The sequence below is a fragment of the Physeter macrocephalus genome, chromosome 17 (genome assembly GCF_002837175.3).
Source record: "Physeter macrocephalus isolate SW-GA chromosome 17, ASM283717v5, whole genome shotgun sequence".
Lineage (NCBI taxonomy): Eukaryota > Metazoa > Chordata > Mammalia > Artiodactyla > Physeteridae > Physeter > Physeter macrocephalus.
In genome coordinates this window covers 9,442,581-9,455,415 of record NC_041230.1, presented here as the reverse complement: position 1 = coordinate 9,455,415, position 12,835 = coordinate 9,442,581, and the positions used below count along the sequence as shown (strand labels likewise).

The 12,835-nt window shown below is 39.3% G+C and overlaps 2 protein-coding genes across 7 annotated transcripts in view; both read right to left on the bottom strand.

The window, feature by feature from the left end:
- Positions 1 to 7,958, bottom strand: part of ZNF235 (zinc finger protein 235) — a 71,234-nt gene extending 63,276 nt beyond the window's left edge. Inside the window, exon 1 of the mRNA XM_028478099.1 lies at positions 7,890 to 7,958. The gene's annotated coding sequence lies outside the window, so the exon portion shown is untranslated. The remainder of the gene's footprint in view (positions 1 to 7,889) is intronic.
- The window catches only part of LOC102994103 (zinc finger protein 112), a 33,885-nt gene continuing 27,510 nt past the window's right edge, over positions 6,461 to 12,835 (bottom strand). For all 6 annotated transcript variants that reach the window (XM_028478084.2, XM_028478085.2, XM_028478088.2 and 3 more), the window contains one exon: positions 6,461 to 9,829. In XM_028478084.2, the coding sequence (XP_028333885.1) occupies positions 7,329 to 9,829 (2,501 nt within the window). In that variant the 3' untranslated portion in view covers positions 6,461 to 7,328. The remainder of the gene's footprint in view (positions 9,830 to 12,835) is intronic.

Below are 12,835 nucleotides of genomic sequence, written 5' to 3'. Positions count from 1 at the left end.
ATTCCTAGGTGTTTGTTTTTGTCTGAAGTCATAAATGGATGTTCAATTTTGTCAAAGGCTTTTCCTTCACCTATTTCTTCTTTTTTTCTGTGGATACAGTGAATTAGGCAGTTTGATTTTCATATATTGAAACAATCTGCATTTCCAGAATCTATACCACTTTCATGATGCGTTATTCTTTTTATAAATTGCTGAATATGATAATATTTCATTGAGGATTTTGTGACTTTGTTCATGAAGGATATTAGTCAACAGTTTTCTGTTCTTATAATGTCACTTGGATTTTGTTATCAGGGTAATGCTAGCTTTGTAAAATAACTTAGAAAGGTTTCACTTCTATTTTTTTTTTTGAAGCTTTTTTTGGTAGAATTAGAATCATTTTTTTCCCTTGTGTTTGGCTAGATTTTGCCAGTAAAACCATCTGTCCCTAAATTGTCTTTGTTGGTTTTTAATCTGTAAATTCAACTTCTTCAGGAGATACAGGACTATTCAGGTTGTCTACTTCATGTGTATGCATGGGTAATTTGTGTCTTTCAAGGAACTTGTACAGTTTGATTAAATTGTCAAATTTATAGGCACAAAGGCGTTCCTAATATTCACGGGGACCTCAACACCTAGAAACCATGCAGTGGGTGGACACTCTGGGACGGCTGCTCCAGGTGGGAGGCAACAGGTATCACTTGCTCAATATAGTTTAATTACTTTTGGGTCAGAGAACATTGTATAGTTTTACTTCTTTTAAACTTGGCATGGCTTGTTTTATGGCCCAAAATATGATTTATCTTGGTGAATATTCCAAATGCACTTGAAACGAATGTGTACTTGATCACTGTTGGATGAAGTGTTCTCTAACTGGCAAATAAGTTAAGTTGGGTAGAAGTGTTGTTCAAGCCTTCTCTGTCTACTGATGTTCTGTCATCTTGTTTTTATCAATTACTAAGATAACTACTGAGGTCTCCAACTATACTTGTGGTTTTCTACCAGGTTTTTCTTCATGAATCTTGAAGCTCTGTTGTTAGATGCATACACATTTGGCACTGCACGCCTTCCTGGTATATCCTTGGTAATATTCCTTGTATGAATTCTTTGTTGATATTAATATAGCTAGTCCAGCTTTTGCTTTTCTTTTCTTTCCTTCCTTCCTTCCTTCCCTCCTCCCTCCCTCCCTCCCTTTATTGCTGTGTTGGATCTTCGTTGCTGTGCGCAGCCTTTCTCTACTTGCAGCTAGCGGGGGTTACTCTGTTGTGGTGTGCAGGCTTCTCATTGAGGTGGTTTCTCTTGGTGCAGAGCACGGGCTCTAGGCACGTGGGCTTCAGTAGTTGTGGCACACGGGTTTAGCTGCGCCACAGCATGTGGGGTCTTCCCGGACCAGGGCTCGAACCCATGTCCCCTGCATTGGCAGGCGGATTCTTAACCACTGTGCCACCAGGGAAGTCCCCTCCAGCTTTCTTTTAACTAATTTTAGCATGGCATGCCTTTTTCCATCCTAGTCTTTAAATCTACTTATCTCTTTATATTTAAAAAGGGTTTCTTGCAGAAAACATAGAGCATATAGTTGGGTCTTGCTTTTTAATCCAATCTGACAATCTCTGTTTTAAGTGGTGTGTTTAGAACATTTACATTTAATCTAATTTTTGATATCACTGGATTTGAACCTACTATCATGCTAATTGTTTCCTATTTGTGCCATGTGTTATTTGTTCAATTTTCCTGTCTGCTTTTGGATTATCTTTTAGAATTCCAACTTATCTCCACTACTGGCTTATTAGTTATATGCCACTTAAATTTTTTTAAATGGTTGCTCAAGGGCTTATAATATGCATCTATTATTTTTCAGTCTACCTTCTAATAATATGATGCCCATTCACATAGTATATGACAGCTACTTCCAATTTCTCTGCCCTGTTTTGTGGTATGTTACATTTTATTTTTATATATGCTATAAACTCACAAACCTTTGCTCCTATTTTTGCTTTAGGAAGTTGTATTTTCCAGTGACTAGAAATAAGAAAAATTATTTTATATTTTACTTCCTTTTTAACCATTTTAAAACTTCTTTATTAGATCCAAGTCTGTTTCTGATATGATACTCTTCCAGCCTATGGAAAATTCCTTTAATACTTTTTGTAGTGCAGATCTGCTAGCAGTACATTCTATTAACTTTTGTTCATATGAAAATGTCTTTATTTTGCATACTTTTTTGGAAGATATTTTTCATGGGCTTGGAATTTTTGATTCACAGTATTTTGTTTCAGAATATTAAAGATACTACTCCAATGTCTTCTGGCTTACGGTTTTTTAAAAATTTATTTATTTATTTATTTTTGGCTGCGTTGGGTCTTCATTGCTGCATGCGGGCTTTCTCTAGTTGTGGTGAGCAGGGGCTACTCTTTGTTGTGGTGCACTGGCTTCTCACTGCAGTGGCTTCTCTTGTTGCGGAACACGGGCTCTAGGCACGCGGTCTTCAGTAGTTGTGGCTTGCAGACTCTATAAAGCACAGGCTCAGTAGTTGTGGCACATGGGCTTAGTTGCTCCGCAGCATGTGGGACCTTCCCAGACCAGGGCTCGAACCCGGGTCTCCTGCATTGGCAGGTGGATTCTTAACCACTGCACCACCAGGGAAGCCCCTGGTTTTTAGCCCCTGGTTTTTTTCAAGTTGGGGAGATAAGAAATCTCTCTAGTTTTTATTTATTTATTTATTTATTTATTTATTTATTTATGGCTGTGTTGGGTCTGAGTTGCGGCACATGGGATCTCTGTTGAGACATGTGGGATCTTTGGTTGCAGCATGCGGGCTCTTCGTTGTGGCACACAGGCTTCTCTCCAGTTGTGGTGCGCAGGTTTTCTATTCTCTAGTTGTGGCGCACAGGCTCCAGGGCACGTGGGCTCTGTAGTTGTGGCGAGCAGGTTCCAGAGGTCATGGGCTCTGTAGTTTGCGGCATGTAGGCTCTCTAGTTGAGGCACACAAGCTCAGTAGTTGTGGTGCACGGGCTTAGTTGCCCTGCAAAATGTAGGATCTTAGTTTCCTGACCAGTTATTGAACCCGTGTCCCCTGCATGGAAGGCGGATTCTTTACCACTGGACTGCCAGGGAAGTCCCTTCTGGCTTACATGGTTTTTAATGGGAAGTCTCCTCTCTTCCTCATCTCTGTTCTTTGTATGTAATGCGGCTTTTTTCTGTCAATATTTCCTGCATTGTTCATTTGCTGCTGTTTGGCAATAACGTGCCTAGTTTTTTGGTTTTTGCATTTTTTGTTTTAAAATTCTGCTTGTGTATTCTTGAGTTCTTGGATTCGGTGAAGTCTTTTATTTTAAAAAGATTCGCAGCCACTATCTCTTGAAATATTTTTCTCCTCATTTTCTCTCTCCTTTCACCCTGGGTTTCCAATTATACGTAAGTTTGACCACAAAAAGTTTCCCCAGGCCTTCCCTGGTGGCGCAGTGGTTGAGAGTCCGCCTGCCAGTGCAGGGGACGCGGGTTCGTGCCCCGGTCCGGGAGGATCCCACATGACGTGGAGCGGCTAGGCCCGTGAGCCATGGCCGCTGAGCCTGCACGTCCAGAGCCTGTGCTCTGCAACGGGAGAGGCCACAACAGTGAGAGGCCCACGTACTGAAAAAAAAAAAATTTTTTTCTTTTCTAGCATTTCCCATTTGATTCTATATTAATTTCCACTGAAATTCCCTCATCTGTTCATGTATATTGTCTGCCTTTTTCATGAAAGCATTTAACACATCAACCAGTCATATAAAATTCTCTGGCATTTCCAAAATATAGTCATCTCTAAATGTGGTTTTATTGATTGGTCTGCTGTCTCTTGGCAGAGGGTTGTTTTTTTTTTTAATCTTGTAATTTTTTTACTGAACGCAAGATACCATGTATCAAACAGTAGAGACTGAAATAAATAGTATTTTTGCCTGGAACTGGGCACACCTCTTCTGCTAGGACGTTAGGGTAGGGTGTTGAATCAGTCTGGTCAGGAATTAAGTTGAAATTGGATTCTGTTGTTGCAATAGTTATCTTCAGTACACTGCTTAAAAATTTTCTAATGTTACCTTGTGCTTAGGGTGGGGGCTGGAGTGCTGGAGGATTTTCCTCAATGTTCCTTCTCCAGCTTCAGCTTTTGGCTATCCCTATGCACCTGTGCCACAGAAGGATTCTCTGTTCATGTTCTTGCCTTTCCCCCAATGTAGCCTGTTATTGCTTGTCACTAGGAGAAAGCTAGCATGTTTATGGGAACCAGGGATGTTCTGTATTGTCTTGGTTTAGTCTTAGTCTTGAGTGGGGATTGGAGAGATCAGACACCTTGTGCATTTTGCGGAGCTAGGACTACGTAACACTAAAAATGAGACAAACTCTCTTCTCTAGGCTGTGAACAATAAAGCAGGTGATACTTTCATTTGTGAGCAAACTGAAGATAAGAGCTCACATAAAAGGACAGAGGTAAGAGACTTAAAGAAAAGCAATATAAAGTCTCCTTGACTGACCCAGACCCAAGTCTTACCTTACCTGCATCTCTTCACTTATACGAACTGAGAAACATTTTTGGTTTAAGCAACTCTGAGCTACATTTTGTTACCTACAACTAAAAGCATCCTAACTGATAAAACCACCATGAGCTCTCATGATCTTCCTTTGGAAGTGATCGTAGTAAAGAAATGCATTAGAAGCCCTGAATTTCTGATGATACTGTGAAACTTGAACTAGCACCTTGGAAGCCAGGTTAAGCCAGTGCCTTGGTCACCCCATTCATCCAATGGGCTGAAATCCGACAGAAAAACTATGGTGCACCAATTTATACTACTACTGAATTGTATTAGGACATTTAAGGCTGCATGGGCTTTGAGACCTAAAGAAATTTTATAGAAAGGTAAAGCTGCTGACACCTAATTTATCTGCATTCTCTAGAGACTTTTTGATGCCATCTAATGAAATAGAGTGATCACATTATGAGTTCTTAACTATAAGGGACAATATCTCAGTAGTTTGTTGCTTTGGCAAAACGTTAACTGTGAATTTTTAAAAATAAAGTACAAGAAACACTAAGCCAAAATTCTGCTTGCCACAGAAAACCACTGTATACAGGACAGTGAGTAATCTTTCACAGATAAGCTATTAAGCATGTATTTGAACATATATGTATACAGACCTAGCATAACTGGATATTATGAAGGTACAATTTGCATTTTTACTAAACAAGATGCGTGAGTCTTCTCTGTCATTTTAGATGGATTTCATACTTTCTGTAGGTCCATGTTGTAGGAACACAGAGATATTTAACTAAACTCTTATTTATTTCCAATTTAAAAAATTACCCTTATGTACACATCCTTTCTGTTAAAACTGTTTTATCTTAAATTATTATTCTATGATTTCCAGATGGGTACGTACACTTTACATTTTGATACATATTGTATGACTCTTCTCTAACAAACTTGTATTTTTCACTCCCTCCAACAGAATGCATTGTTCTTGAAGACAGAGACTAGCAAGTAAAAGGAAATCTTATCCTAATAATCAATACATTTGAAAAAAATGTTTAGAAAAATTCAATATTTTTCCTTTCTTTACTAAAAATAGAATTACCATATGATCCACCAATCCCACTCCTGGGCATATATCTGGACAAAACTATAATTCAAAAAGATACATGCACCCCCTACATTCATAGCAGCACTATTCACAAAGCCAAGACATGGAAACAACCTAAATGTCCATCAACAGATGAATGGATAAAAAAGATGTGGCACATAAATACAATGGAGTACTACTCAGCCATAGAAAAGAAGAAAATAATGCCATTTGCAGCAACATGGATGTAAGTAGAGATTATCATACTAAGTGAAGTAAGTCAGAAAGCGAAGGACAAATAACACGATATCACTTTTATGTGGAATCTAAAATATGACACAGAAGAACCTATCTATGAAACAGAAACAGAATCACAGACATAGAGAAGAGACTGGTGATTGCCAAGGGGAAGGGGGTTGAGGGAGGGATGGAGTGGGAGGTTAGGGTTAGCAGATATAAGCTTTTATATATAGAATGGATAAACAATAAGGTCCTACTGTATAGCACAGAGAACTATATTCAATATCTTATGATATATCATAATGGAAAAGAATAAAAAATAGAACGTATATGTATGTATAACTGAATCATTTTGCTGTACACCAGTAATTAACATAACATTGTAAATCAACTATACTTCAATTAAAAAATATTGATATTTTTCTTTCTTTGTGTGAGTGGAAGAAGTATGGGGATGTAAAACTTGACAAAATTAAAGTCCTCCAAACTTGTCACAGATCCTGCCTAAGGAGGTCTGAATTGGACAAAGGCTATAACTCTTAGAAATCAGTCAGATCAAAAGGATTTTGATGGAAATACGGAGACTAAAAAACCAAGTATTGTAATTTTGACATTTATTAAGAAAGTATTTGTCATTAGTAACCATTTCTGCCACTTTCCAAATATTACAGTAAAACTCTGTCCTAACACACAGGGCAGGAGTAAAAATTCAATTATGTGAAATGTAGTGTTCCATTTTTGTAAAGTTAACCAGAAACATTGTTTTATCAGTTTGTACTGTCCTTTAAAGTGTACACAGGTGTACATACTCACAGCTAAACGTAAATGGATAGTATACTGTAGAGAAAGAGACCAAATGGTAAGAAATTCAGTTCATCCCTGCTTACACGAGGGACAAAGGGAGAGAACCAATCCCAACAGGGTTGCAACCAAATTCATGTAATTTCAGATTGCGATATTGCTGATACATTTCAAATAATATTTACTTGAAGTGCTTACATGACTTGCAGTATTCCTCCTCCAAATACATTTTTAAATGACTTTTTGGGGAAAATAAGCTTAATAAAAATTTCAAACATGATACCTTTACACACTTTTAGTCATTTAGCAAAAAGTACTGAGCACCTAATATTGAGTTCTGCAGTGTCGTGGCTCTGGAGACTTCACAATGCATGAAGCCCCTCCTCTCATTAACTTTACATTCCAGTGGACATGGATTTAGGCATGCTCATCACTGTGCTTCTGTTAAAATACTGACTATACTCATATCTTTTTTAAGCCCTAGTGCAACAACTGGTTAAAGTCACATGCAATGACGTGTTAAAGTTCTCACAAAATCCCGTATGGAACCCCTCTCGTTAGATGTCTCTGCTGTGTGGTCTCCTGACTATTGTGAATGTTGATGTTGGGCAGAAACATTACCTTTTCATGAAAGAAATTCTTTTTCTACTATAAGAACTGGAGTGAATGGAAATTTTCAGCTCTCATCTGAGGACTTCAGAACGCAATAGAATACCATTTTACAGAATTTCACTTTTGTATGGATTCTCTGAAGAAAGATAATCCTTACCATACTCTTCACTTTTATAGAATGTGTCACCACTATGGACTCTTTGATGAATTAGAAGACCTGAGCTCCAACGGAAACCCTTACCACATGCATCGCATTTGTATGGTTTCTCTCCTGTGTGGACTCTCTGATGAGCCTGGAGGTTTGATCTCTGACTGAAGCCCTTACCGCACACCTCACATTTGTATGGTTTTTCCCCAGTGTGGACTCTGTGATGGGCTTGAAGACTTGAAAACCCACTGAAACCCTTACCGCATTGTTCACATTTATAGGGCCTCCCTTCTGTGTGGACCCTCTGATGTGCTTGAAGGCGTGAACTTTCACTGAAACCCTTTGTGCACACCTCACATTTGTATGGTTTCCCTCCTGTGTGGACCCTCTGATGTGCTTCAAGGCGTGAGCTCTGACTAAAGCCCTTCCCACACATCTCACACTTGTATGGCTTCACTCTGGTGTGGACTCTTTGATGACCTTGAAGATATGCTCTCTGACTGAAGCCCTTCCCACATACCTCACATATATATGGTCTCTCGCCAGTGTGGACGCTCTGATGGCTTTGAAGGTACGATCTCTGACTGAAGCTCTTACCACACTCATCACATTGGTATGGCTTCTCTCCTGTGTGGACTCTCTGATGGGCCAGAAGAGTTGAGGCCTTACTGAAGCCCTTATCACATTCTCCACATTTATAGGGTTTCTCTCCTGTGTGAACCCTCTGATGAATTTGAAGATTAAAGCTCCAACTGAAGCCCTTCCCACACTCCTCACACTTGAATGGCTTCTCTCCAGTGTGAACTCTCTGATGGCCTTGAAGGTGTGAACTCCGACTGAAGCCCTTCCCACACTCCTCACACTTGAATGGTTTCTCTCCAGTGTGAACTCTCTGATGGCCTTGAAGGTATGAATTGCGACTGAATCCCTTCCCACACTCCTCACATTTGTATGGTTTTTCTCCAGTGTGGATTCTCTGATGGGCTTGAAGGTATGAACTCCGACTGAATCCCTTATCACACTCCTCACATTTAAAAGGTTTCTCTCCTGTGTGGACCCTCTGATGAACATTAAGAATTGATCTATGACTGAAGACTTTACCACATGCGTTGCATTTGTATGGCTTCTCTCCAGTGTGGACTCTCTGATGATCCTTAGGTTTTGAATTCCAATTGAAGCCATTCCCACACTCCTTGTAAGGTTTCTCTCCAATGTGAATTTTCTGATGGCTTTGAAGATATGAATTTTGGCTGAAGCTGTTACCACATGTATAATGTTTATATGGTTGTTCCCTAGTGTGGACTATCTGAAGGTCTTGAAAATGTGAGGCCAGACTGAAGCCATTACCACACACCTCAGAATTATAGGGAATCTCTTCCATGTGAACTCTGTGCTGAATGTTACAATCTGAGTTACAAATGAAACCCTTCTCACACTCCACATCTGTGTATAGTTTCTCTTCAGTTTGGGTTTTCTGATGGGCTCGAAGGCAAGAATTCTGGTTAAAGATATTCCCATTCTCCTCAAATTCATAGGGCTTCTGCTCAGTATGGACCCTAAAACTACTACTAAGGTCTAAGCTATGACTGAAGACCTTCTCATAAGTGTTGCATCTGTTGGACATCTCTCCTGTGTGAGTAAGTTCATATGTGTTACGAGAGGAGCACTGATTGACATTCTCACCATATTCATATTTAAATGGCGCCTCCTCTGCGTGTACTTTCTGATGGCATTGCAGATGTGAACTCTCAGAAACACAGTTATCTCCTCTACAAACACTTTGATGAATATGAAGAAATGAACTGTAACTACAGTCCTTTCCACATGGACTGTATGTACGGGGCTTTCCGACGAAGTGTAACTGCTGAAGAACTTCAGAGCTGGAGTCATTGCTGAAGGCTCCTCTGTACTCATTACCAAGGTAGGGCTTTTGCCCTGTCTGAATTAAGTCTTGATTAAGCAATGAAACCTTCATGACATCTTCTCCACAGTCATGGCAGCTATAGTTTTCTTCTGTTCTGTGTACACCCAGATTATCATTGTGATGTGAGATCCAACTGACACTTTCAGACATACAGAAATCATTTTTCATGGAAATTTTCTGACATCTACACTGATAAGTACGTGACTCTGTAAGATACACTTTCCTCCAAGAATGCTGGGCTCTCCAAGAGGGAAATTCTTGACTTTTTATGTCATGGGAACCATCTCCTATATGAGTCAATACGTAGTTCTCATCTTCAGAAATCTGAATCGGTATTCCTGCCCAAACTTGGCAGGGGGAATCACCTTGTTTTTGCAGCTGAAAAGTATTCTCTTGAAAAATTTTCATGGAATCTTGACACCCGGTTAACCTGCCTGCACCTTGTTGCCAGGTCTGCCAGGTAGAAAGCTCTTTGGGGGAAAGGCAGCTTAATCCCACTTCTTGAATACTTTCCATATTATGTTGACTCTTGGTTCCTATAAGAATAAAGAGATTTTAGACGTGTACATAGTGAATGCTTTTTTTTTTTTTTTTTTTTTTTTTTGGTGGTATGCGGGCCTCCCTCTGTTGTGGGCAGGCTCAGCGGCCATGGCTCACGGGCCCAGCCGCTCCGCGGCATGTGGGATCCCCCCAGACCGGGGCGCGAACCCGGTTCCCCTGCATCGGCAGGCGGACGCGCAACCACTGCGCCACCAGGGAAGCCCCCACAGTGAATGCTTTTATTCAGAGATTTCAAGATTTTGCACTTAGATGATGATATGCAACTTCAATAAACTGGAGGAAAATTCACGTTACTACCTGTGATGATACTTGGAAAATGGCTCATCTTTGGCTACACCAGGAATATAAGTAGGATCCACAGAATTCAGGCTATCTGCGTGTCTCAAAATGAGGGCTTTGCAACACAACCTGGACATCGAAGATGGTGGCCCTGTTCAAAATGCCTAGTTAAACCATACACATATTATCATGGGCTGCCTGGAGATTTCAAGAAAACAGAAGGGGATAGTCTCAAATTGGGAAGAGTATAGTTTCAAGTGGATAAATGCTTTTTTCCCTGATAGTAATGGGCATGGTAACGTTTTTGTTTGTTTTTAAGAAGACTGCATGTTAAATGCTGTGCAGATGAAGGTAAAAGTAGATCTTTAATCTACGCTTGAGGCATCAAACTGCCTATCTCTAATTCGCACTTTATCTTCATGAGACTAATAAGCTCTTCTAAGACACTGTAAGCCATTATCAGCTTTAACTCCTTTCAAAAGATATTTTGCAATTATCAAGGGCCATGGTGCAGGTCAGAATGTAAAACACGGTGACAGAATTCAACTCCAAAGACATCAGAAAAAAATGGAGGCTGAGGGAAGCATAGGCAAGTTTTATGGCACCAGTAGGTGTCCTTTGTTATCAAACAAACAAAACTCAACGAACATTGACTTTGGCTTGCACCATCTTGCTAGAAAATTACTTTAATGTTTAGGGAATTTGAGGTTCCAGAAGAGTTGAAGATGGGTATGTTTGGGTGGAAATGGCTTGTCCCTTAGTTATGAAAGCTCAGATTATCAGCAGGCAGCAGATCTTCATATCCTGGTGAGAAGTATACTCCCTGAGGACCGGTGGTCCAACGGGGTTGAAGTAATAACATGCACTCTCCTAACACTTGGCAGTACATTAATTCTCTTTCAGCATCCGGGGGGGAAAAAAAGCAGTAAAAGAGGATTTTTTTTCATAACATGAATATTATCCTCAAACATAATAATTCTTTGTGTTTTTCTGTCTCTCCACACTGGGGTAGATTACCCACAAGGGCAAGCACTTCGCTGTGTACACAGCATTACCCTCACTGCCTGTAACACTCCTAGCGAATAGTAGTTGCTCAATAAGCACATAATGAATAGATCACAGCTTGAGTTACTCTCACTCACAGAACTGAAAGTGCACTTATGTGTTATTTTTCATGGGAAAGGAACTGGTGATGGCAGTTTTAATGCCATGTTGAAAGGCTGTATGAGAGGTAGGGCTACACTCAGATATCACCTGCTGATGAGAAAAGCAAAGGTCACAAGAACCTTGTGGATTGTGTCTTTTTAATTTTGGAAATAAATGGTGTAGTTTTTCTCGTATAACATCTTACCCGTAGCTCCACCCTATGCCCAATTTTTTAAAAAATTAAAAATAAAAGGCCACACTGATGATTGCGTGGCAGCAGGATCTGGGGCAGTGCACTGACTGCAGGGTAACACTTTACGGCATGTCTACGAGTACTCATCTCAGTACTTAAAAAAAAAAATGCCAACCAACTATACTCCAATAAAAAATTAATTTAAAAAATGCCTAGTGATGTCTTTGGTTTCTTAAAAGCAAAGCTTTCAATTACTATATTAATATTTTATATAATAATGAAATGAAGGGACATAGTATACGAGGCATGTCAAATAAAGTAAATAGCTTTACTTCCCTTTTGACAAATGTGTCTTTCAAGGAATTGGTCTAGTTCATCTAGGCTGTCAAATTTGTGGGCATAGAGTTTGTTCACAGTATTCCTTTTTTATTCTTTTAATGCCCACAGGTTCTGTAGTCATGTTCCCTCTTTCATTTCTGATATTAGTAATTTGCATTTCTGTGATATTAGTAATTTGTGTCTCTTTTTCTTAGTTACCCTAGCTAAGAAGCTTATCCGTTTTAGGCATCTTTTCAAAGAACCAGCTTTTGGTTTCATTGATTTTCTCTACTGATTTCTTATTTCCAATTCTTATTCTTCTCTTCTACTTACTTTTCTTCTGCTTACAATTTGCTTTTCTTTTTCTAGTTTCCTAAGGTGGAGGCTTAGATGATAGATTTTAGACCCTTCTTCTTTTCTAAGACATGTATTCAATGCTATAAATTTTCCTCTAAGCAGTGCTTTTGCTGCAGCCCACAAATTTTGGTAGGTTGTGTTTTCATTTTCATGTAGTTCAAAATATCTTAAAATTTCTCTTGAGATTTCTTCTTTGACCGATGTGTTATTTGGAAGTGTACTGTTTAATCTCCATTTGAGGTTTTCCAGTTATTTGATTTATTGACTTCCAGTTTAATTCCACTGCAGTCTGAGAGCAGGCACTGCATGATTTCTATTCTTTTAAATTTGTTAAGGTGTGTTTTATGATTCAGAATATGGTCTATCTTGGTGAATGTTCCATGTGAGCTTGAGAAGAAGAGTCTTTCTAATCATGTACATTAACAATGGCTACAACATCCAACTCTATGCCACAAAGCTATCATTTTAGAAGCCATTTTAACTCAGTCTATAGGGAAAAATATACTCTATACCTTGTTTTATTGTGCTTTGCTTTACTGTGCTTTGCAGGGAGAGTTTCTTACAAATTGAAGGCAACCCTATGTTGAGCAAGCCTACTGGCACTATTTTTCCAACAGAATTTGCTCATTTCATGTCTCTGTGTTACATTTTGGTAATTCTCACAATATTTCCAACTTTTTCATTATTA